General features: G+C 41.8%; 1 protein-coding gene across 14 annotated transcripts in view; it reads right to left on the reverse strand.

The window, feature by feature from the left end:
- Positions 1-24,718, reverse strand: part of MLLT10 (MLLT10 histone lysine methyltransferase DOT1L cofactor) — a 208,027-nt gene extending 183,309 nt beyond the window's left edge. For 12 of the 14 annotated variants that reach the window (XM_025891913.2, XM_025891911.2, XM_025891908.2 and 9 more), the window contains exons 1-3: positions 24,278-24,408; positions 23,986-24,145; positions 20,254-20,333 (exon numbers count right to left, since the gene is read on the reverse strand). In XM_025891913.2, the coding sequence (XP_025747698.1) occupies positions 20,254-20,333; positions 23,986-24,145 (240 nt within the window). In that variant the 5' untranslated portion in view covers positions 24,278-24,408. Of the gene's footprint in view, positions 1-20,253; positions 20,334-23,985; positions 24,146-24,277 lie in introns of all 14 variants that reach the window. The other 2 variants (XM_073885578.1, XM_073885577.1) reach the window with 2 other exon arrangements.
- Between the last annotated feature and the right edge of the window lie 2,385 nt (positions 24,719-27,103).

Here is a 27,103-nt window from a genome sequence, read left to right on the forward strand (position 1 = left end):
AGAGAGCCCCTTCTTCTGGTAGAAGGGGCTGGGAAGATGAGAGCCAAGAGCTGCCAGCAGTCATGGTTCCAGCCTCATGAAGTAGAGTCTGTAGTATGAGAGAATGAAATCAACACGCAGAGAAACAGAGATAAGAGGTGAAGTCCTAAACCCCACAGGAGGAGGAGGAAGAAATAAATATACTAGTAATCAGATTAATACAACTGATGTAACTAAAGACCAGATTTGGTTCTAGGCTGCCTGACAGCCAGAACAAAAAGAAAAACAGAATGCATATCCAGGAGCTAGCAAAAAGGAGGAAATATACCAGGAGTCAATTTTCCTGAAGCTAAATTATTAAAAGAATTTCTAGTACATGGACTTCTATACAAGGGTCACTGAAAGAAAAAATGGACAAGTGTCCATGATGAGAATATTATAGCAAATGCAGATTTCATATGCTATTGCTTAAAATGACAATTAAGTTGTATCTCAATCATTATGCACAACTAAGAGACTAGCCTATAGAAGACAACTGAAGCAGAGTTATCAACTACAGCTTTATTCTTCCAGGAAGCTTGCTAATAAAAGAGAAAAGACAAAAAATGAAAGGTGAAAAATGTAAAGGGAAAGTAGAATCTATGGGAAAATTCAAAAAGAATTAACTAAAAATCTAACTGTAAATAGTGAAATTCCAGCAAACATCTAGCTCAAAGAATATTGAATAACCAGGTTTGTCATCCGAAACAGATGACTGGAAGATTTCCCTCTCAATAAGCTAACCAGCTGGTGGTCTCTTAATAAAAGAATCCAGTTAGATCACCTATAACGAAGCCAATCAGCAACAATCCCTGCCCACACACACAGAGCTTCCAATCAACTCATTAGGAGTTTGTCTTAAATTCAAATAGGTGGGGCGCCTGGGTGGCTCAGATGGTTAAGCGTCTGCCTTCGGCTCAGGTCATGATCCCGGGGTCCTGGGATCGAGTCCCGCATCAGGCTCCCTGCTCCTTGGGAGCCTGCTTCTCCCTCTGCTTCTCTCTCTCTCTCTCTCTCTCCTCCTCTGTCTCTCATGAATAAATAAATAAAATCTTTAAAAAAAAAAAAAATTCAAATAGGTGGCTAAGAGTCACCACATTTTTAAACTAGGTCTCTAACAAGACATGCCAAAACAATGATACAAGGAATTCTGAGGAAAGGAGTCCCAGGAGCAGACGAAAACTTCAGAAAACTGAGACAAAACAAAACAAAAAAACCTTCTGACTAATATCCTCACAGTTAAGAGAAAAATAGCATGCAAAAGATATTCCATATTCATGGAATGGAAGAACCAATATTGTTAAAATATCCTTACTACCCAAAGCAGGCCACAATTCCTGACAAAAATAGCAACATGCTTCACATAACTACAATAAAACTAAAATTTGTACGGAACCACAAGACTCCAAATGGCCAAAGCAATCTTGGGAAAGAAGACCAAAGCTGGAGGTATCACAATCCCAGATTTTAAGATATACAATGCTATAATAATCAAAACAGTATGGTACTGGCACAAAAACAGACACACAGATCAGTGGAACAGAACAGAGAGCTCAGAAATAACCCCACACTTTTATGGTCAATTAACCTACAACAAAAGAAGCAAGAATATACAATGGGGAAAAGACAGACTCTTCAACAAAGGGTGCTGGGAAAACCTGACAGCAACATGCAAAAGAACAAACCTGGACCACATTCTTAGTCACACACAAAAATAAACTCAAAATTGATTAAAGACCTCCATGTGAGGCCTGACACCAGAAAACTCTTAGAAGAAAACATTGGCAGTTAAAATCTTTGACATCAGCCATAGAAACATTTCTCTAGATATGTCTCCTCAGGCAAGTGAAACAAAAGCAAAAATAAATCACTGGACTACATCAAAATAAAATGCTTTTGCACAGCAAAGAAAACCCTCAACAAAATGAAAAGGCAACCCACTGAATGGGAGAAAATATATGCAAATGATGTATCTGATAAGGGATTAATATTCTAAATATATAAAATATATAAATATATAAATACATAAAAAATAGGGGCACCTGGCTGGCTCAGTAGATGGAGCATGTGACAATCTCAGGGTTATGAGTTTAAGGCCCATATTGAGTGTAGAACCTACTTAAAAAAATAAAAAATAAAAATTAAAAAAAATAAGATAAAAAAATAAATAAAAAAAAATAAAAAAGATATACAAAATTGGGCGCCTGGGTGGCTCAGATGGTTAAGCGTCTGCCTTCGGCTCTCATGATCCCAGGGTCCTGGGGTCGGAGTCTCGCGTCGGGCTCCCTGCTCCTTGGGAGCCTGCTTCTCCCTCTGCCTCTCTCTCGCTCTCTCTTTCATGAATAAATAAATAAAATCTTTAAAAAAAAAGAACTTCTACAACTCAACACCAAAATATCCAATTAAAAAATGAGCAGGGAGGGGCGCCTGGGTGGCTCAGTCGTTAAGCGTCTGCCTACGGCTCAGGTCATGATCCCGGCGTTCTGGGATCGAGCCCCACATCGGGCTCCCTGCTCCACGGGAAGCCTGCTTCTCCCACTCACACTCTTGCTTGTGTTCCCTCTCTCGCTGTCGCTCTGTCAAATAAATAAATAAAATCTTTAAAAAAAAAAAATGAGCAGGGGGGAAAAAGAAAGAGCAGAGCCGGGGGCACCTGGGTGGTTCAGTCAGTGGAGTGTGCGACTCTTGATCTCAGGGTCTAGAGTTCAAGCCCCACAGTGGGTACAGAAATTACTTAATAAAATCTTTTTTGGGGCACCTGGGGTGGTTCAGTTGGTTAAGGGACTGCCTTCAGCTTCGGTCATAATCCCAGGGTCCTGGGATCGAGCCCCGCACTGGGCTCCCTGCTCATTGGGAAGCCTGCTTTTCCCTCTCTTCGATCCCCCTGCCTGTGCTCTCCTGCTCTCTATCAAATAAATAAATAAAATCTTTAAAAAAAAATAAAAATTTTAAGATTTTATTTATGTGAAAGCAAGAGTGGATGAGCGAGAGAGAGAGAGCATGCCAACACAGAAAGAGAATGAGAAGCAGACTCCCCACCGAGCAGAGAACCCAATGCCAGGCTTAATCGCAGGACCCCAGGACCATGACCTGAGCCAAAGACAGATGCTTAACCAACTGAGCCACCAAGGCATCCCACCCATTTTTTTTATTATTTTTTTTAAAGATTTTACTTTTAGGGGCATCTGGGTGCCCCTAAATATATGCCTCTAAAATATAAATAAATAAATAGTACCTGAAATAGATATTTTTCCAAATAAGACATACAGATGGCCAACAAACACATGAAAAGATGCTCAACATCACTCATCATCAGGGAAATGCAAATTAAAACCACAATGAGATTATCACTTTACACTAGTCAGAATGGCTAGTATCAAAAACACAAGAACTAACAAGTGCTGACAAGGATATGGAGTAAAGGGAAAACTTGTGCATGGCTGGTGGGAGAATAAATTGGTGCAACCACTGTGGAAAACAAAATGGAAGTTCCTCAAAAATTAAAAATAGATTACCATGGGGCACTGGCATCTGACTCTTGATTTCAGCTCAGGTCACAATATCACAGTCGTGACATCAAGCCCTGCGTCAGGCTCCACACTTAGAGGGAAATCTGCTTGAGATTCTCTCCCCTCTCTATCCCTCCCCCAACCTGAGCATATGCTCTTCTCTCTCAAAATAAATAAATAAAATCTTTAAAAAAAAAAAAAAGATTAGCATACAATCCAATAATTCCACTATTGAATATTTACCAAGAGAAAATGAAAACACGAATCCAAAAAAATATATGCACCTTTATGTTTATTGCAACATTATTTACAATAACCAAGATATAGAATCAATTCAAGTGTCCATGGATAAATGAATGAATAAAGAACATGTAGTGTGCGTACACACATACAAACACACAATGAAGTATAACTGAGCCATAAAAAAAGAATGAGATCTTGCCATTTGCCAAAACAGGGATGGATCTAGAGAGTATTATGTTAAGTGAAATAAGTCAGAAAAAGACAAATATCATACAACAAATGAACAAAGAAAATAAGCAAAACAAACCCCTAAATCCAAAAACTGGTGGTTGCCTGAGGGAATGGGCAAAATGGGTGATGGGGGAGTAGGAGATACAGGCCTCTAGTTTGGAATGAATAAGTCACAAGGACGAAAAGGTACATCATAAGGAATACAGGCAGTGACTGTGTGTAACAGTGTTATATACAGTGACAGATGATAGCTAATACTCAGGAAGAGAACAGCACACCACAGACAGTTGTGGAATCACTACGCTGTACCTCGGAAAAGAATCTAACAGTATGCGTCAACTACACTCCAATTAAAAAAAAAAAAAGATACTATATCCAAGAAATAAAAACAAATGTAAAAAATAAAGAACATAGAGTATAATAGACTAGAAATTTAAGTGAAGGGTTAGAAGACAAAGTAAGGAACTGCCTCAGAAAGTGGGGAAAAAAACCAGATAATTTAAACACAAAATATTAAAAATTGGAAAATTAGTTCAAAATTCCAATATCCAAATAAAAAACCATACAGAAAAAGAGTAACAGAACTAAGCAAATCATCAAAGAAATAATCAAAATAATTTTACCATTAACTGAACTTATGTTCCCTAACATGATCTGCCAAATCAAAAGGGCTACTGTGTGCCCTGTACAATGAGTGAGGGGAAACATGCTACCATGAAAAATATCAGAAATAACCTGGATTAAAAAAAAAAAAAACACAAAATCCAGAGAAAACAATCATATACAATACAAAGTATTAGAAATCAGAACTTTACTGGATCTCTAACAGAAACACTGAACCTAAAAAGCAAATCACCAAAATTCTGAAAGAAAATGATTTCCAGGGGCACCTGGGTGGCTCAGTCAGTTAAGCATCTGCCTTCGGCTCAGGTCATGATCCCAGGGCCCTGCTCAGTGGAGAGCCTGCTTCTCCCTCTCCCTCTGCCCCTCCCCCACTGCTCGTGCACTCTCCCTCCAGGCTGTCTCTCAAATAAATTAATAAAATCTTAAAAAAAAAAAAGATTTCCAACCAAGAATTCTACAGTCAGCCAAACTACCATTCAAGATGGTAAAGCTACCAATTTTATCAAACATGCAAAACCTTTAAAAAATTATTTCTCACACACTATTTCCTATGAAGCTACTAGAGGTGCCCACTAAAACAAGAAAATAAACCATTAAAGATGAAACGGGGGAATGAAGCGTTATAAAACAGAATCTAAAATAAGCAAGAAATAAAGAAACTCCCCCAAGACGATAGTGAGGGAAAGATCCAGGCCTAAAGAGAAACCAGCCCAAATGACAGCAGGGAGATGGTACCCAGAAGGTCTACTAGTTTAAAAAGGAAAGGAGGAAGAAGGAAAAATGGAAGAGGAGGGAGAGGAGGAGACAGAAGGAAGAGAAGAGGGAAGAAGAGAGAAGGACAGAGGAAGAGGGGAAGAAGATGGAAAGAGAGGAGGAGAAAAAAGGGAGAGAGGAAAAGGAAAAGGAATTAATTGCAAATTTTATTAATAGACTACCTGATTCATTAATCAGTTGGGAGTTTTTTTTTTTTAAAGATTTTATTCATTTATTTGAGAGAGAGAGAGAGAGAACATGAGAGGGGGAAGAGTCAGAGGGAGAAGCAGACTCCCCGCTGAGCGGGGAGCCCGATGCGGGACTCGATCCTGGGACTCCAGGATCATGACCTGAGTTGAAGGCAGTCGCTTAACCAACTGAGCCACCCAGGCGCCCGGGAGATTTTTTTTTTTTAAGATTTTATTTATTTATTTGACAGAGACAGAGTAACCACAAGTAGGGGGAGTAGCAGGGAGAAGGAGAGGGAGAAGCAGGCTCCCTGCTGAGTGGGGAGCCCGACACGGGGCTCAATCCCAGGGCCCTGGGATCATGATCTGAGCCGAAGGCAGATGCCTAACGACTGAGCCACCTAGGCACCCAATCATTTGGAAGATTATATGAAGCAGCAATTAGACGATATACAAAGATTTAGCCTTAAATAAAGAATATAAGAAGATGCCTGGGTGGCTCAGTCGGTTGAGCATCTGCCTTTGGCTCAAGTCATGGTCCCAGGGCCGGGGATCAAGTCCCACACTGGGCTCCCTGCTCAATGGGGAGCCTGCTTCTCCCTCTGCCTGCCACTCCCCCTGCTTGGGCTCGCTCATGCTCTCGCTCTCTGACAAATAAAATCTTAAAAAATAAATAAAATCTTAAAAGTATTAAAAAAAGAATACAAAGAAAATGAAAATAGATTATTAATCCCAGGGAACTAAAAAAAATACAAAAAAACAATCAGTATACTTTTGGCTCACAAATAAACTAAATATTTAAATAGTAATAATAGTGTAAATATTACTGTTTAACACCACTGATTCAATGAAAATTTGTGATATACTGAAAGGCAACTACTAAAACTGATATGTCAAGAAAAGCTGCTTATAGGGGCGCCTGGCCGGCTCAGTTGGTAGAGCACACAACTCTTAATCCTGGGATTGAGCTCAAACTCCATGCCAGGTTTGGAGATTACTAAGAAAAACAAACTTCAGGGGCGCCTGGGTGATTCAGTTGGTTAAGTATCTGCCTTCAGCTTAGGTCATAATCTCAGGGCCCTGGGATCAAGCCCCATGTCAGGCTCCCTCCTCAGTGGGGAGCCTGCTTCTCCCTCTCCCTGCTACTCCACCTGCTTGTGCTCTCTCTAAAAAATAAATAATCTTAAAAAAAAAAAAAATATGCAAGTAAATACCAGAAGGAGCAGCCAAAAGAGGCTGCTTCTGAAAAATGAGATTAGGGTTCAAGCAGCAAGGTACTGCTTTATTTGTGTGAGAGAAGTTTTCAGTAATACCTGACTTTGACTATGCATTTATCACTTTGATAAACATAGAAATTATATCTTAAAAAAAATTAAATCTAATCTAAAAAAAAGGAATAAATAGATACCATATGCTGGGCAAGGTATCAATACATTCCTATGATTTCATTTCTCTTACTAGTTACACAGGCAGGTTAGAAAAGAATAAAACAAGTATTAAGCACGTACTTCATGTCAGACATGCTAGGCTTTTCTCATAGTAAAAGAAGAATCAAGAGAGACAACAGAAATTGGCCATTTACTATTTTATCTATGGTGGTAAGCACTAAATCTGTTAGCTTTCTAAAGCACCTCTTTTAAAGCTACAAAGGCAAATATTAAATATGAATCAGCAATAGGAGAAAAAAATGCTAGCAGATGTTTAACTCTGAAGGCATTCCATTTAAAGTATGCAAGCTAAACAGCTTGTATAGAAATAAAATTATGAAATTTTTTTTTTTTATTTAATTGACAGAGAGAGACAGAGAGAGAGGGAACACAAGCAGGGGGAGTGGGAGAGGGAGAAGCAGGCTTCCCGCCGAGCAGGGAGCCCGATGCGGGGCTCGATCCCAGGACCCTGGGACCATGACCAGAGCTGAAGGCAGTTGCTTAACCAACTGAGCCACCCAGGCGCCCAAAAATTATGAAATTTTAAAACTGCAACTGCCTCTTGCACTCAGAAATCGAAGATAAATAACTTTGAAAGCAATTTTTAACTATGTACATAAAGGTTAATTTCCAGGCAGCAGAAATAAAAAAGAAAAGCTAAAAAGATGAACATTAGTTGAAGCTGAGGCAGTCAATGAAGGTATCAGATCTAATATGTACCCCTAGAGATTGGAACTGACTATGACACTAGCCCAGACCCTAGACACACAGACAAAACAATTTCTAACTGTGTTCCCTGCACCAGGACAGGAGCTGTTAAGGGCCTATTATACAACCAAAGGGGAATTTATTAGAGAAAAACATGGCCTAGACCAGTAAGACTAGAGAAACTGCACTGAAGTGAGATGCCAGTTCTGGACATCAGGAGAGGGATCCCTCTAGAAAAACCAGAAACTCAAGCCCGTGCTGAGAGAGTGTGGGGCCCAAAATCCATTATCTAAAAGGTACCAGATTCCAGTCAAGAAACAAATTTAAAAATTAGTCTGGAGCAGTGAACTTCAGTAGGCAAAATCTGACAGAGTCGGCGGGTTACCACCCCAAAACCATTCTACCATTCTTCCCTACTAACAAAACACCAATTTTATTCAGTTCTTCAACTGACCCATATTTTGAAGTCTAACAATTAAAAGCCAGTAAAACTAAGCATAACTTGTCGACTGGGACTTCAGGAAAACGTAAGAGAAGAAGTCAGCTAGGAGGAAAACCACTTTTAACTTTACCATCCCCCCCTTCTGCCTGGAACTTCTTTCTGCAGGTCACAATGACTGAAGTTCCAGCTGCCATGCTCTGACTGTGGGACAACCCTGAAAATGAAAACCATGTGCTAAGGTTGGCATAACAGGAAGACAAAAAAAAAAGCCTGACCCCAAATGATGTCACAGAGCTGTCAAAAAGTTTTAAAAGGCCTTTTGAACTTTTAAATGAAAGAATTTGTAAATTTGTAAATTCCTAATTTGCAGAAGCTACTGTAATCTGATCTTTGTTAGGGGGCAAACATGGTTCTTCAGAGACCACAAACGCACAAACTCCCCACAGCAACATCTTCACCATGTTCCTAGAGGAACAGGAATCCAAAGAAGACAACAACTCCTGAGGATTAGCTCATAACCAAAAATTACAAAGTACATTAAGATGTCTACCACCAGCGTTAACAAAACAAATGAAAGAATTCTAAAATCTCTGGGGCGCCTGAGTGGCTCAGTTGGTTAAGCGACTGCCTTCGGCTCAGGTCATGATCCTGGAGTCCCGGGATCGAGTCCCGCATCGGGCTCCCTGCTCGGCGAGGAGTCTGCTTCTCCCTCTGACCCTCTTCCCTCTCGTGCTCTCTCTCTCTCATTCTCTCAAATAAATAAATAAAATCTTTAAAAAAAAAAAGAGTTAACATTTAAAAAAAAGAATTCTAAAATCTCTGAAGTATTAAAATAAGTTTTTTTTAGTAATCTCTATGCCCAATGTGGGACTTGAACTCAAGACTTTCAGATCAAGAGTCGCATGCTCCACCAAGTGACCCAGCCAGGTGCCCTCAAAATAAGTATGTTTTAAATGTTCAAATAAGGGCGCCTGGGTGGCTCAGATGGTTAAGTGTCTGCCTTCAGCTCAGGTCATGATCCCAGGGTCCTGGGATGGAGTCCCGCATCAGCAGGGAGCCTGCTTCTCCCTCTGCCTCTCTCTCTCTCTTATGAATAAATAAAATCGTTTTAAAAAAATAAATGAATAAATAAATGTTCAAATAATAAAGGAATATCATCCATAAGGCAAAAATAGCAAAATATTATGAGGAAAAAAAGGCAAATTGAAAAATAAAATAGAAATTGTAGGTATGATTTACTCAGAAAAGAAATTCACTGACTGGGTTAACAATAAGCATAATTTCAAGACAGAGCTAAAGAGATTATCCATAATGGAGGGATAAAATAGAAAACATGAAAGAGAAATTAAAAGACAAAGAGGGGTGCCTGGGTGGCTCAGTCCATTAAGCGTCTGCCTTTGGCTCAGGTCATGATCCCAGGATCCCGGGATCGAGCCCAAGGTCGGGCTCCCTGCTCAGTGGGGGTCTGTTTCTCCCTCTCCCTGCTCTTGCTTGTGTGCGTGATCACTCTCTCTTGCTCTCTCTCTCCCTCTCAAATAAAATCTTCTAAAAAAGTTTTTTAAAAATGGGCGCCTGGGTGGCTCAGTTGGTTAAGCGACTGCCTTCGGCTCAGGTCATGATCCTGGAGTCCTGGGATCGAGTCCCACATCGGCTCCCTGCTCAGCAAGGAGTCTGCTCCTCCCTCTGACCCTCTTCCCTCTCGTGCTCTCTAAAAAAGAAAATTTTTTAAAGTAACAAAATACATGAAGAACAAGAATCCCAAGCATACACCTAAGTAACAGTTCCAGAAAAAAATTAAATAAGGTGATACTTGAAGAGAGAGCAGAAAATTTTCCAAGATGGAAAAAAACATTGAGTCCACAGGATGAAAAAGCAAATCAACTTTGAAGCACGATAAGCACTATGTCAACAGATTTTCTGTTTACCACAATTAGATACCAGAAGACAAACTAGAATAAGATCTTTACTTATAGGAAAACAACTATGACTCTAGAACTCAAACTAGCATAGATGAGAGCAAAACAATAACATTCTTAGACATAAAAAGACTAATATAGCTTGCTTACTACTTACTAGGCAAAGACTCTGGAGGGGAACACTAGAATTGTGTAATTAAAAAAAAAAAAGGAAATGACCCATAAAGCAGCAAGGGAAACAAACAGTTGAGCAAAACTTCAGTAATCTTAGGTCTAAATTACAAATACCTATTAAAAAACAACTGGGGCACCTGGGTGGCTCAGTCGGTTAAGCATCTGCCTTCAGCTCAGGTCATGATCCCAGGGTCCTGGGATGGAGCCCTGCATCGGGCTCCCTGCTCAGCGGGGAATCTGCTTCTCCCTCTGCCCCTCTCCCTGCTCCTTCTCTCTCTCCCTCACACTCTCTCTCAAATAAATAAATCTTTAAAAAAATAATAAATTTAAAAATTAAATTTAAAAAATTTTTTAAAACACACACACAACTACTAATTTGGGAAATTAAAAGGAAGGTGGAATTTGGGGTCAGTTAAGCGTCCCGACTCTTGATTTCATCTCAGGTCATGACCTCAGATCCAATTCATGCCGGGAGTGGTGCCTGCTTGGGATTCTCTCTCTCCCTCTCACCCTCCCCCCTTCAAACAAACAAATAAATCAGATGGAATTAAAATACAGACAGTAACAGATTTCGCAAGGGAAAGAGAGTGAATACAAGGAATCCTGAGAATACAAGGAATCCTGAGATCTTTGGTTGTATTACTTTTTGACTCATTAAAAATACAAAGTATGCACATTAAAATTTTAGGGCAATCACTAACAGAAAAGAAACAGAATATATACTCTCCAAATCAACACAGGGATTCAAAAAAAAAAAAAAAGGAATGGGGCACCTGGGTGGCTCAGTCAGTTAAGCATCTGCCTTGGGCTCAGGTCATGATCCCAAAGTTTTGGGATCAAGCCCCGCCATCAGGCTCCCTGCTCAGCGGGGAGTATGTTTCTCTCTCTCTGCCCCTCACCCCACTTGTGTTCTCTCTGTCTCTCAAATAAAATCCTTAAAAAAAATGTTTAAAAAAAAAAGGAATAAAGAACACTCAATCACTCCAACTGAAGGAAAAGAGAAAGAAAAAAGGCATGGTAAATAGAAAACAGAAAATAAAATTTTTGAAATAAGCCCAAATATACCAGTCACTATTATAACTGTAAACAAATTAAAACCTGCCTATTAAATACAGACTCTCAGATTACATGTTTTAAAAACACCAAGCTTTCTGGGACACCTGGGTGGTTCAGTTGGTTAAGCATCTGACTCCTAATCTGATTTCAGCTCAGCTCATTATCTCACTACTGTGAGATCGAGTCCCACCATTGGGCTCCGCACTTGGCGTGGAGCTGTTTAAGATTCTTTCTCTCTCCCTATCTTTCTGCCCCTCCCCCCACTATCTCTTCAAAAAAATAAATGAAAACACCAAGCTTCATTATGTCTACGTATATGTTCACTGCAGCACTATTTGTTATTGTGAAAAATCAGAAACCTAAAGGACAATCAATAAAGAAATTAAATTTAAAAACAAAAATTAAAAAAGGAAATTAAATTGTGGTACATTCTGTGACAAAACACTAAAAAGCAGATAAAGAATGAACTAAATCAGTATGTATTAATGCAGCTATATCCCAACTTGCAGAATATATATACAATACGATGCCATTCCTATAATACTAAACGATACTTATAAATACATATATGCAGTATAAAAACATAGACCGTGAGATACACACACACACACACACACACACACACACACACACACACAGAGGAATATTATTTGGCCATAAAAAAGAAGGAAATCATGCTGTTAGCAACAACACAGATGGAAGGCATTATGCTAAGTGAAACAAATTAGACAAATACAGATCTTCCTCAGTGTACAATGGAGTTATGTCCAAATAAACCCGTAAGTTGAAAATATAAGTTGAAAATGTATTTAATACACCTAACCTACCAAATATCATAGCCTAGCCTAGTGTGAAATGTGCTCACAACACTTAGCTTACAGCTGAGCAAAATCATCTTAACGCAGATCCTATTTTATAATAAGGTGTTGAATACCTTATGTAATTTATTGATGACTGCACTAAAAGTGAAAAACAGAGTGCTTGTAAGGGTAGAGAATGACTCTAAGCTATCTGTTGTTTGCCCTCCTGATCGAGTTGGCAGCTGACTGGCAGCGCTGGCTAGCTGCCACTGCCCAGCATCACAAGCGTATTATACTGCGTATCACTAGTCTGGGCAAAGATCAAAAACTAAGATTTGAAATATGGTTTCTTCTGAATACATACTGCTCTCACAGCACGGTAAAGTCAAAAAATCCTAAGTCAGGGGACCGTCTGTACTACATGACCTCACATACGTTTGGAATCTAAAAGAACCAGTCTCATAGAAACAGAAAACTGAGTCGCGGTTGCCAAAGGCAGTGGATGGTGGGTGGGGAAAAGGTGTGTGGTGGTCGATCAAAAGGTAAAAACTTTCAGTTATACGGTAAGTTCTGGAAGTGGAATATATAGCATAGTGACTATGATTAACAATACTGTATTGTGTATATGAAAGTTCTGTGTGTAAGTAAACTTTACACCCAACATGGGGCTTGAACTCACAACCGTGAGATTAAGAGTCCTATACTCTACCAACTGAGCCAAACAGGTGCCCCAAGAATAAATCTTAAAAGTTCTCATCAAGGGGCCCCTGGGGGCTCAGTCATTAAGTGTCTGCCTTCGGCTCAGGTCATGATCCCAGGGTCCTGGGACTGAGCCCCACGCAGGAGGCCTGCTTCTCCCTCTCCCACTCCCCCTGCTTGTGTTCCCTCCCTTGCTGTGTCTCTCTCTGTAAAATAAAATCTTAAAAAAAAAAAAATAGTTCTCATCAAAAGAAAAAATTGCAAGGGCGCCTGGGTGGCTCAGTTGGTTAAGCATCTGCCTTTGAGGGGAGCCTGCTTCTCCCTCTCCCTCTGTCCCTCCTCCCCACCCACCCAACCCACCCTAACCCATTAGTGCTCTCTCTTGCTACCTCTCTCTCAAATAAATCTTAAAAAAAAAAAATTTGCAACTATGTGAGAATAGATGTTAACTAAACTCATTTTAGTAATCACTTTGCAATATATGTATGTATATATATATATAAATCATTACATTGTATACCTTAAATCAATACCATGTCACAGGTCAATTATATCCCAATGAAACTGGAAAGAAAAAAGAGAGAGAGATGGTCCTAACAGACACTAAAAGGATAATGGATGACTCACACTGGGGAGAGTACAAAAAGTATTTCAACTTAATTTTTTTATTTATTATTTTAAGAAGGAGGCAAGATTTGGGGCAAATATGAAGAATCCACCTTAGTTCATTCTGGGTGGGGAATATTTATTATATGTTCTATATCCATACCTATTTATGACAAATATATATTCATATAATTTTACTTAATAAAATTAAATGTAAATACATAATACAGTTAAGTATATAGTTCACATGGTTTTAAAGATTTATAGTGACTTTTTTTGCATTACATAACTTCATTAAGCAAAAATTAAAAAATAAAACATGGGGGAGCCAGGGTGGCTCAGAGTCAGTTAAGCATCTGCCTTCAGCTCAGGTCACGATCCCAGGAGGTCCTGGAATGGAGCCCCACATTGGGCTCCTTGATCGGCGCCTGCTTCTCCCTCTGCCTGCCGCTCCTCCTGCCTGTGCTCTCTCTCTCCCTGTCAAATAAATAAAATCTTAAAAAAAACAAAATGTGCAAACCCTAGGTCAATCCCTGAAATTTTGATTTACATTCCATCCAGCAGTTCTTCCCTGACAATGTTAAGCCAGAAAGAACTATAATAAAAAGAGGCAGAACAGTAGAAAAAGTTACATCTCACCTCCTGTAGAAAATAGTCTTTTCATTTAGAGCTAGAATAGCAATACCTAAATAATGCAAATTCTTAATGGGCTTTTGGCCATTTTATTTTTTTGCACAATCCACTCACCATGTTTTCAAAGTAGAATATTTACAATGTAACATATGCTCTTTATCCCATTAAAAGTATATAAATACATAACATTTCTAGTAAGTCTCTTCAGCCTGTGGTAATTAAGAACAAATACTCACTAAACACAAAATAGTCATCAGAGTTTTAACCTCTAACCAGCAGACAATGATACCCGAACAGTTTTAAGGCCTAATAAAATATATCTTCAGCATGGGGCGCCTGGGTGGCTCAGGCCTTAAGCGTCTGCCTTCGACTCAGGTCATGGTCCGAGCCCCGCATTGGGCTCCCTGCTCAGTGGGGAGTCTGCTTCTCCCTCCCCTCTGCCTCTCCCCCTGCTTGTACTCTCTCCCTCTCTCCTTCTCTCTCTCAAATGAATAAAATCTTTAAAAAAAAACATCTTCAGGGGTGCCTGGGTGGCTCAGTCATTAAGCATCTGCCTTCGGCTCAGGTCGTGATCTCAGGGTCCTGGGATCGAGCCCCGCATCAGGCTCCCCGCTCAGCGGGAAGCCTGCTTCTCCCTCTCCCACTCCCCCTGCTTGTGTTCCCTCTCTCGCTGTGTCTCTCTCTGTCAAATAAATAAATAAAATCTTTAAAAAAAATAAAAATAAAATAAAATCTTCAACAAAAATACACGTTCATTTGAGGTAAATAAAGCAATTCAAGTGTTTTGTTTTGTTTTTAAAGATTTTATTTATTTGACAGAGGGCGAGAGAGCACAAGCAGGAGGAGCAGTACAGACAGAAGCAGCAGGCTTCCTGCCCGACCAAGGAGCCTGATGTGGGGCTCGATCCCAGGACCTCGGGATCATGACTAAAGCCAAAGGCAGATGCTCAACATGTGAGCCACCCAGGAGCCCCATCAAGTGCTTTTTCTGAACAATGAATGCCTACCTACAAAGAGTTTCCCTTAAAAACCAACAAAATTCGATCTCTAACTCTTACTCTCCTCTTTCCTTACTTTTTCAATATTCCGTCTAATCCTACAATCTCTACTCTCCTCAGTACCTATAACGAGAGTTCTGCCCAAACAAAGGAACTACAATTTGGTCTCAGAAACTTTTCTCAGTTTTTCAGCATCCTTACAGCAATGTCACCATCAACTAGTCTTTCCTGAGAAACCAAGTGTCTGTTACTACTGCAGGTTCTCCTTTCCTGACAGTTCATTTTCCATCCTTGGAAACTTGTTCTCTTACTCTCCTCAAATGTGGATATTCACCACAGCTGTCTTCATTTTTCTCTTCTCTAACAACAAAAACGTCACTTGGTTCCCAGTCTTTCTTCTATGCGGCTCCAACTCTAACTTGATTCCATTACTTTAATCCTAAATTTCCGATGAAAAACCCTAGCATCATCAAAACCAACCTGCTCAAAACAGAACTTTCCTTATTCTTCAAACCTGCTGTCCTTTATTACCATTACTCTACTAATGGCATCACCATTCCAGTCATTACCCTAGATACTAAGAATCATCTTTGATTATTCCCTTTCCTTTACCCAATATCCATTTCTGTCATTTCATCCTTCAAAACGCTCCCTCCCTTCCTTTCTACTCTCACATTTTTAGTGTAATTATCATCCTGAGTTTTTCAGTTTCTGACCTCCCCCTCAAATCCATTCTGTATACTCCAAACTACTTGTCTGAAATTACAACTTTATTATTCTGCTACGGTACCATCACCTCATAAATCCCTTCTCTGAGAAGTGAACTATCCCAAACCCACAGACATCTCTCTGTGTCTAAGCAACCCCATTGTCTAGCCATGGCTAGCTGGTCCAGAGCTAGGCACCTTATCCAAGCCAACCCAGTTTTTTGTTACCCAAAGGAACATGAGACAGAGTGAGATTTAAGATTTAGTCTCTTGAGACAGAAAACAGAAAATATTAGGAGCTGAAGTATGGCCACTTTCACCACAGGAGGCAATACAGAACATGATGGTTGAGAGCTTAATCACAGCCCACCCTCCAACTAGATATGCATTTCTCTTAAACCTGTGATGCCTCTATCCATAAAATGAGAACAACAAAATACCTTAAAGGTTTGATAAGATGATTAAACCAGATAATTGTTATAGAACATTTAACATACACTGACAGTAAACAGCCAGTAGCAGAGAAAACCTGCAGAAAGGAGAAGAATAAAGCCGACGCACAAATAAAAGAAGTAAGATTAAGACTAATTCAATTCTTTTTTTTTTTTTAAGATTTTATTTATTTATTTGACAGAGAGAGACACAGCGAGAGAGGGAACACAAGCAGGGGGAGTGGGAGAGGGAGAAGCAGGCTTCCCGCGGAGCAGGGAGCCCGATGCGGGGCTCGATCCCAGGACCCTGAGATCATGACCTGAGCCGAAGGCAGACGCTTAACGACTGAGCCACCCAGGTGCCCCAAGACTAATTCAATTCTTGGGGTGCCTGGCTGACTCAGTCAACAGCACGAGTTTGAGCCCCACCTTGGCACAGAAATTACTTTTAAAATAAAGTAATAATTACCAAAAGGGAAGGATTTACTTAAAAAAAAAAAGGCTAATTTGGGGCACGTGGGTGGTTTGGTAGTTAAGCGTCCCACTCTTGGTTTCAGCTCAGTTCATGATCTCATGGGCTATGGGACAGAGCCCTCGGCTGGCTCCTTGCTCAGCGGGGAGTCTGAGTGAAAAATTCTCTTCCTGGGTGCCTGGGTGGCTCAGTCAGTTAGGTCTCTCATGAATAAAGAAAATCTTAAAAAAAAATAAAAAACAAATAAAAAAAAAAAAGAAAGATTCTCTTCCTCAGCCCCTCCCCAGCTCAGGCTCTCGGGGTCACTCTCTTGTTCTCAAATAAATAACCTTTTTTTTTTTTTTTAAAGATTTTATTTGAGAGATAGAGAGAAAGCCCTCAGAAAGCGCTTAGAGGGAGAGGGAGAAGCAGACTCCCTGCCAAGCAGAGAGGCTGATATGGGGCTCGATCCCTGGACCCTGAGGTCATGACCCAAACGAAAGGCAGACCCTTAACCAACCAAAAGAAAAAGTTTAATTCAATTCCCTTTCTAAGTCACGAATACATTTCCATGTTAGGCTTCTTGGCTCCAATATCCTTATATTAAACTGCCCTTGCAGTACCTGACTGACTCAGTCAGTAGCGCACGAGGCTCTTGATCTCAGGGTTGTGGGTTCAAGCCCCCTGTTGGGTGTAGAGATTACTTAAAAATAAAATCTTTGGGGGGCGCCTGGGTGGCTCAGTCGTTAAGCATCTGCCTTCGGCTCGGGTCATGATGCCAGGGTCCTGGGATTGAGCCCCGCATCGGGCTCCCTGCTCGGTGGAAGCCTGCTTCTCCCTCTCCCACTCCCCCTGCTTGTGTTCCCTCTCTCGCTGTGTCTCTCTGTCAGATAAATAGGTGAAATCTTTAAAAAAATCAAATCAAATCAAATCTTTGGGGCGCCTGGGTGGCTCAGTCATTAAGCGTCTGCCTTCACGGCTCAGGTGATGATCCCAGGGTCCTGGGGACAAGCCCCGCATGGGGCTCCCCGCTAAGTGGGGAGCCTGCTTTTACCACTTCCACTCCCCATGCTTGTGTTCTCTTTAAGATTTTATTTATCTGAGAGCACGCGCACGAGCAAGCAGGGGGAAGGGCAGGGAAGGGCAGAGGGAGACAGAATCTTTTTTTCTTCCTTTAAATATTTTATTTGAAAGAGAGAGAGAATGAGCAGGGTGGAGGGGCAGAAGAGAAGGGGGAAGCAGACTCCCCGCTGAGCAGGGAGCCCCACGCAGAGCTCGATCCCAGGGCCCCAGGATCCTGACTTGAGCAGAAGGGAGACACTCAACTGACTGAGCCATCCGGGAGCCCAGAGAGAGAATCTTTTTTTTTTGTTTTTAAAGATTTATTTATTTGAGAGAGCGAGAATGAGAGAGAGAGAGTACATGAGAGGGGGGAGGGTCAGAGGGAGAAGCAGGCTCCTTGCTGAGCAGGGAGCCTGATGTGGGACTCGATCCCGGGACTCCGGGATCATGACCTGAGCCGAAGGCAGTCGCTTAACCAACTGAGCCACTGAGGCGCCCCCCAGAGAGAGAATCTTGAGCAGACTCCACACTGAGTGCAGAGCCCAATGCTGAGCATGGAGCCCATTGCTGAGAACATGACCTAAGAACAGCCCGTGCTGAGAACACAACCTGAGCCAAAACCAAGAGCCAGATGCTTTAGCCAACTGCACCACCCAGGTGCCCCTTAAAAATAAAATCTTAAAAAAAATAAATAAAAAATATGGGGCGCCTGGGTGGCTCAGTCACTGGGCGTCTGCCTTCGGCTCAGGTCCTGATCCCATGGTCCTGGGACTGAGCCCCACATCCAGCTCCCTGCTCCGCGGGAGGCCTGCTTCTCCCTCCCCCGCTCCTCCTGCTTGTTTTCCCTCCCTCGCTGTGTCTCTCTCTGTCAAATTAATAAAAATCTAAAAAATAATAATAATAAAATAAAAAATATAAAATGCCCTCTCTCTGCTTATTTAAGCTTATAATCAGTTTTTCTTTCTTACAAAGGACCTTATCTTTTATAACTGTACGCTATAAGAAATTAAAGGAAGTTGCGCCTCTTCTTTAAAACCTTGAATGGCCCCACATCCTAAGAAATAAAGCCAATAAAATGTGCTATTCAATATACCTTGTAAGATAACTACCTTAATTCACCTTGATATCTTGACCATACCCTCCGAAAGAAAAAAGGAATTAAAAACAGGCAGTAAGTGGCATTTAAGGCAAATAATACTGGCATTCTACCACTCCCCATTCACAGACCTCTTTATCTTCCCTCTTGGTATCCACCTTCCTATTTTCTAATCTTTCTCTGGCTTTGAATCTACTGTGACATCCCCTGGAACAGCCTCACCTTACAATCAGTGTTTACTAATGAATTAAAGCATAACTTCCTTGGCTTGGTGACCCATCAACTCCAAAACCATAACATGCTACAAAGAGGAAAAAACAAAAAGGAGACCTATGCATACATCAAGTCCTGAGCTTTGTATTATTGATTTCACCCTCTACTTACTATTTCCCATTATTGTAATGCTAATATAGCTATAATTCTGCTACAGTGCATTCTCACACATAAATGAAACATATGAACAGAATACTGCTCTGAGTCTCACAATCCTAGATAGGCTACTCAGCCATTATTTCTGATCAAAAATTGCCTAGGCAAAAATAAAAGCTTCCATGCTACATATGTAGGTAGTTCAAATGTTGGGGTGCCTGGGTGGCTCAATCGTTAAGCGTCTGCCTTCGGCTCAGGTCATGATCCCAGGGTCCTGGGATCGAGCCCCACTTCGGGCTCCCTGCTCAGCGGGAAGCCTGCTTCTCCCTCTCCCACTGCCCCTGCTTGTGTTCGTGCTCTCGCTGTGTCTCTCTGTCAAATAAAATCTTTAAAAAAAAAAAAAAAAGTTCAAATGTTTGTTTTCTACCTCTGTCAAATTCTCTAGCCAACACCAAAAAGAAGGAACTATCACACTGCAAATGGTAATACTTTTAAATGACTATGAAGATTAAATCTATTTCTCCCTGTTATTTCCAGAAGTTCAATTGAAAAAAACGCTTTGGACCACACAAAAAATAAACATACCTCCCTCACGATTCAATAAGTTTACAAAAGTGTTCAGAAAGAAGGTAGCCAGACAATAAGAAAGGAAAATTTTTATGTTGCTTTGCCAAAAGAACTGAATGTGTGAAAATACTGAGCACTCAAAGTTAAACTATACACATGCAGATGCAGTAAAAAGAATACTGTGGTTAAACTCTGTGTTTTTTTATTCATTCAGCAGAACCTAGCAGAATTATTACCTTAATTTCCTTATGTTCTACTGCCAATTTAACCCTTCAAAATAGTAGGTAGAGCTAAAGCCCAAATACAACTTTATGTTTTATCCATTCAAAGTATCCCTCAACAAATACTTATGTGGTTCAAATTGTTTTTCAGTTTATAAAACTGGTTTAAAACTGTTAAGTCAATATTCGGCCCAAATTCAATATTTGAACAAAAGACTGAAAACCCTTCAAACTGAAACTAAGTGTGTTGCATCCTAAGCTACTCACTGAAGTTTTTTTTTTTTTCATTGAAGTATTTTAATGTTTTTGATAAACAGTTCTTACCACTCTGGCTGCTCTCTCCTGAGATTCACATTTCCTGCAAAACCATGGTCCAGTGGGTACTTGAACAATGCCATAGCAAGCTATTGGGAAATAAAAGATTTTAAAATGTTAAAATTTTTTAAATTATGGAAAATCAAATATCCTTTCAAAGCCCTCAATTACCTCTCAGACCATACATATAAAAATACCCGTTTTGCAAAGAATGAAAACATTTTATATTTTTATTTATCACGTTACCACCTAATAAAAATTGTATGACATTTTGGGGTTTAAGATTTTATTTATTTATTTGAGAGAGAAAGATAAAAAGAGAGAGAGAGAGAGCACAAACAGTGGGGAGAGGGCAAACCCAACATGGGGCTCAATCCCAGGACCTGGGATCATGACCTGAGCTAAAAGCAGATGCTTAACCGACTGAGCCACCCAGGCACTCCTGTATGACATTTTAATAAAAACATTGAAAGACCAGCCTTTTGTTATTTTAGATAAGCATAAGCACTACAAATTATACTTATTATTTTATGATAGAAAGAATATTGAGTAAAATTTAACACAGATTTTTTTACAAATAACTCAGAAATTCATTCATTCCTATATCCTGCAATTTAAACAGCAAGTATTTTTTTTTAAGATTTTATTTATTTATTTATTTGACAGAGAGAGACACAGTGACAGGGAACACAAGCAGGAGGAGTGGGAGAGGGAGAAGCAGGCCTCCCGCCGAGCAGGGAGCCCGATGTGGGGCTCAATCCCAGGACCCTGGGATCATGACCTGAGCCAAAGGCAGACGCTTAACAACTGAGCCACCCAGGTGCCCCTATTTTTTTTTTTTTAAAGATTTTATTTATTTGTCAGAGAGAGAGGTAGAGAGAGCACAAGCAGGGGGAGTGGCAGGCAGAGGGAGAAGCAGGCTCCCCGCTGAGCAAGAAGCCCGATATGGGACTCGATCCCAAGACCCTGGGATCATGACCCGAGAGGCAGGCAGATGCTTAACCGACTGAGCCACCCAGGTGTCCCAAATACCAAGCATTTTAGATAAGTCTAATAAAAATATTTCCAAATCACCTGTCAAAATAAGCAAAAAATATTGCAGAAAAGAAAATGAAATGTATCGTTAAGCATGACACGCTTCCATTTGTATAAGCTGTCCAAAATAAGCAAATCGATAGAAAATACACTAGTGGTTGCCTAGTGTTGGGGGAGTTAGGGTGAAACGGAGAGTAACTATTAACGGGTCCAAGGTTTCTTGTTAGGTTGATGAAAATGTTCTAAAATTGGGGTGCCTGGGGGGTGGAGGGGATGGCGTGGCTGGGTGACAGACATTGAGGAGGATATGTGTTGTGGTGAGTGCTGTGTATTAAGATTTATGAATCACAGACCTGTACCCCTGAAATAAATAAAAATTAAAAAATAAAATTGGGGCACCTGAGTGGCTCAGTTGGTTAAGACTCCAACTCCTGGGGGCGCCTGGGTGGCTCAGATGGTTAAGTGTCTGCCTTTGGCCCGCGTCATGATCCCAGGGTCCCGGGATCGAGCCCCACATCGGGCTCCCTGCTGAGCGGGGAGCCTGCCCCTCCCTCTCCCTCTGCCTGCTGCTTCCCCTGCTTGTACTCTCTCTCTCTCTCTCTGTCAAAAATAAATAAAATCGTTAAAAAAAAAAAAAAGAATCCGACTCCTGATTTCACCTCGGGTCATGATCTCAGGGTTGTGAGAATGAGCCCTGCCACCTGCTCGGTGCTGGGCATGGAGTCTGCTTAGGATTCTCTCTCCACCACTATACCCCCACCCCTCCCTCTCTTTAAAAAAAAAAAAGAGAGAAAGAAAAAAGAAAATGTTCTAGAGTTGTGTGGTAATTAGATACAAAACTCTGTGAATGTACTAAAACCAGTGGATTGTACACTTTGAGTGGGTGAATTCTCTGGTATGTGAATCACATCTCAATACAGCCATTATTTTAAAAAGCACAAATTTATTTTTAAAAATATGATGTGAATGTTCCAATAAGTGATTTCAGTAGATCTAAATCTCCTCACTCCAGTTTAAAAAAAAAAAAAATTTGATATTTAACTAACTCAAAGTTGAATTTTCCCAAAAACCTAGAACACTAATAACCAACTGACATTTTTGCATGGGCTTGCTCAGAGGAAGCTTGAAATATCTTAAATACTGGAAAGCACTAGAAGAATATAAAACCAGCACAATTTTTTTAAAACTCCAAAAGCTAAACTTGTAATTCCTTTTAAAATTTGTAAACATGTCAGTGTAAAAATGTCCTATCAGTCAAGAAACACTGCATCAATGTCCAAAAACTTTTATTTTAACCCAGAAGTACTACTTCTAGACAAGAAAACTTAAAGTTTAAATGAGTGTTTTCTATACCAAGAGACGACTTTACTGATTGAAACTTGATAATTTAGAATGCAATTCCTAAGAAATACCTCCACAAATGCCCTCCACAAATGCCAATGAACACTAAAAAATCAGTACCAACACACACTGTTTTCACTCCTTAAAAGGAGGAAGGTGTGCAGCTTTGGTGTTTGTCAAAAAACAAATGAGAATAACTGTACTCTGGTAATTAATTCACTATCTCCTAAGTCTCCCTTACCCATTCTGAGATTTCACTCTATAAAGAATGCACTTTCGCCCCTTACGTTCAGGCTTTCTCTCATTCGATAGTATCTAAATATTTGCATCACTCGATGCCAAAATCAGAAATGGGAAGCAGGGCGGGTTGGTGAGTAACAGGGAGAGAAGAGTCACCCAAAAATTATCTAGGTTGTTTCCTTACCACACGAAATAGAAAAAGTCAAATTTTAATGGCCAGAAAACTCTCTTACTAGTGTCCTCGGCTTTCTTGTAATATCCAAAAAACTCACCGAATGGAAACACCCAGAAATAAGCTAAGATGCTCCCCAAGTCACTGGCCGCACCACCACCTCTTCTCTTCGGTTACTTAAGCTGAGGAAGTGGACAGATGCCGCCTCTACAGCCTCAACACCAGCCCAGGGCAGCTCGTCAAGCCGCTCCTGCAGCAGGACGACAGCGGCGGCGGGAGGCCACCGTCTTCTCCGCAGGAAGCTCCCAGTCCGCAGCAGCAGGGTCTCCGCCAGAAAGCTTGGGGTGTAGCAGCGGCGCCTCCCCTCCCTAATCTAAAGCGCCCAAGCAACCGCCCTGCCTCCGCGACCAGCCCCGGCGCAGCGAGTGGCATTCCCGAGCCTGACTCCATGCCACAGGAAGTCTCCAGACACACTGCGGCAGACCCGAGCAGCCAGTGAAGGGGGAGGGGCCTCCACGATCCCAAACCAACCCACGGCCACCGCGACTCCACCGAGGGGCGCACGCCCACCCCCCGTCGCCCCCGGAGCGCAGGCCGCGACCCGTAACGCCCACCCCCCCCCTTGGCCCCCCGCCTCCAACCACCGCCTCCGAAAGTCTCCAGCCCCACGGCTCCGGGCGCAGGCGGCGGCCAAATGACACTTGAGAGAGTGAGCGCAGAATCACATGACAGTCCAGGCCACACGCACTTTCTCCCACATGCACAGCCCACACCCCCTCCGCCCCGCCGCGGACCCTCCGAGTCAATCCCGGGCCGCGGAACGGGGCGGGGGCGGGGGCGGGGCGGGGCGGGGGGAGGGGCGGCAGGGGAACTGGCAGTTGCTGCCAAGGTGGGGGAAGCGGTGACGGTTGGGAGCAGGCCGGGTTCGGCCCGGCGGGCGGTTGGGTGTTTACCTTGATGCACCGCGACGCTGCAGCCGTGCCCGTCGCAATAAACCAGCGGGTTCTCGGCCCAGCCTCTCTCGTCTGAGCAAACGCAACAGCCTCCAATCATCTCCTTCATACTATGGGAGACCTCGTCCTCCAGTGACACGGGCCGGTCGCTAGAGACCATCTAAGAGGGAGTTGGGGGGACCATTAAAAAAACACATGCAAGCCAATTAGTACTTCCCCCGCAGAGCCACCCGCACCCCCGCTCCCTTCCCTACGTCCCCGGCCCCCGCCCGCCGCTCGGCCGCTCGCTCACTCGGGCTTTGCCGCTCAGTCACTCACGTTCCGCACAGGAGTCAGGAGCCATGTCCTTGCTGACTCCCCCCACCTCCCCTCCACCGCCTCCTCCTCCTCCTCCTCCTCCTCGTCTTCTTCCCTCCCCACCTCCACCCGGCCGCTAACGCTGGAGCCCGGAGAGGGCACACATAATCAAGTAGGCCTCCGCACAGGCGCACTGGGGGGGCTCCCGCTGGGCCAGGGGCAGCCAGGGAGGGGAAGGGGGCTGCGCTTCCTCCTCTGAGCGTCACTCGGCGTGCGCGCCCGCCCTGCGGCCAGCGTGAGGGAGAAGGCCCGGGAGAAGCAAGGCCTGCGTGCGCGCCGCCGCGTCCGGCCCGCAGCCGCGGCCTACCTCCCGGCCCCTTCCCCTCCCCCGCGCTGCTCGCAGCCGCCGAGGTGTGCTACGGGGTGGGGGCGAGTGGAGCCGGCGGCGCGCTGAGGCCGGAACGAGCCAACGAGAGAACGCGGGGGCGCGCACGCGGGGGCGGGGACGTTGGGGCCGCCTGCTGCAGCGCCGGTCGCGCGGGCTGAGCGTGCACGTCTCGAACGGGCCTCAGAGGGAGGGAGGAGAGGAGGATGCCGAAGACCGGGAGGGAGGGGTCTTTTATCAGAGGAACTGGAGGGGACTGATTCCCCTGGAGCATCTCCCTGCATGGAGGACCTACCTGCGGGCCTTTTCCTCAAGAGCTGGCCCGTGGGTAGCAAGGGTAGGGCAAGTATGCCAGCTTCCAAGAAGGGTGCAGTGAAGCATGGCTTCCTGCAGTTGGCCGCGCTAACTTCACAGTGCTGCCGAAGCTTCTCCACCCATTAAATTCACATCCTGGACTCTACCCAAAGTTCACGCAGTGGAAGTGCCACCAGATCCGCAGCCCATTTACACACCACGTTGGCCCCAGTGATAAATGAAAGCGCATCACAGACTGAAGGTCAAAAGCCTGGGTTAGGGTAATAGTCAAAGAGGGAACACCAAGGATACCTTCAGGTTGCTGTGTAGGAGTACAAATGGTCGTTAATCAAGAATTAGCAATATAATGTGATGATCTGGAAAATGCAGTAATATGATACCAAAGGATGAACCCAAGTTCTAGTCAGTCACCAAATGATAACACCATGCGATAGGGGAGTCCAGGTTTGATTGAGGATTTCTCTGATCTGGCTCTGTACTCCAAATTTACTCTTGAAAATTTAACGTCACTTTTTTGTTTTTTTAAGGTGATTTAAGTTGGAGAAAGATGGGAGCTCACTCCACATACAAATAGAAAATGATTTAGGCCTATCTGAATAGATTAATTAGCCAGATACTACGCAGTTTGGGGCTGTAAGATCTCCTTCCACTGTTGCCCTGTCCCCTGTATATCCTTGGAAGCCCAAGATTGATTTTCGGCAAAAAGTGTCTAATTATGGAAGTTTAGCGTTAAATAGGAATATACCTTGTTTAAATGACAAGCATACTTACAAGGTGAATTCATGGCTTTGGTTAATAACTTGCGGGTACAAAATGGTTGTTTAACAGGAATTAGCAATATAATGTGAAGATCTGGAAAATGCAGTTACTCAGTGCTAAAAGGATGAAGGAACCCAAGTTGTCCCAGTCACCAGAAGATGACTGGTTTAATCTTTAAAAGCATTCCAAATGTTCTCATAAAGAAAAAAAAATGGTAGCATGGCTGTTTTTTCCATTTCAAATTAATTGCTAGAAATCTATTTAAGAATTATAATAGATATTACACAATGCAGGCATACGTTAGCAAATATATTCAAACATTCTAAAAGCTAAAGTGAGATATCTACAGTAATGGAAATCTACTAAAAGTGTAAGCGAAAATGTACACTAAAGAGACACACAAAAATGAGAATTCTCTTTTAGCTATTAGGTCATTAAGAGAACGTGACAAAAAGATTACATACTTATAGAATGCAAATTCTTTTTTGGGGTATGGCAACAATTACTAAATTTCTAAACATATAATAATTATGTTCTTAAAATGCCATTGATATTTGTAAAATTAAAACCACCTTCAAACAAAACTGTATTGTTTTGCGTGTCTTAACTGTATATTTTATCTTTACCCTTTTACAAGGGATACCAGTTCAACATCCAATTCCTGCTCAGGCTCAGACTTCCGATGAAGAGTAATTTTGAGTTAAAATCAATGTGAAACTACCCTTCCTAAACACTGCAGTCAAACCGTAATGCACTAAATTATTCAAACATACATTCATTTTATTTTTAATGCATTGGAGCCTAGTTCTTTTAATAGAATTAATTTATATGTAAAGAAGGATTGGCACTTTATCCTATTCTGTAACACTTAATAAAAGAAATATAGGTAAACACTCACTCTTCAAAATAAAACACATTCATCATTCATAAGAGATTTTTGAAATTTAGGAAAATAGAGAAAATACACTATGTCATAAGAACAGGCCTATATATAAAAAACAGCATTTGAAGCAGAAATTTTATTAAAGATGTACATATAAGTGTTGACAAAATATGTCAAATTATTTTTAAAAAGTGATATTTAACGTTACATGTTGATGTATGAAAATTATAAGAAAAAATATAATGCGTGTAAATAGGCCACTCTAATGTCAACTCACATACCAGATATAGAACTTTTCTTATATAGCAGAGTGTAATATTTAATATATTTCTATAAAATATTAAGTGAAAAGGAGAATAATGAACATTATAAAACAGTTCAGATATACAGTTAATTATTTATTCATGCAGGAAATATTTATTGAACATTTACTGTGAGCCAGGGACTGTTTTGGATACAGGAAATATAACAGTGAGCAA

The sequence above is a fragment of the Callorhinus ursinus genome, unplaced genomic scaffold, assembly GCF_003265705.2.
Source record: "Callorhinus ursinus isolate GAN/ISIS: 27379988/994484 unplaced genomic scaffold, GSC_fseal_2.0 scaffold63, whole genome shotgun sequence".
NCBI lineage: Eukaryota > Metazoa > Chordata > Mammalia > Carnivora > Otariidae > Callorhinus > Callorhinus ursinus.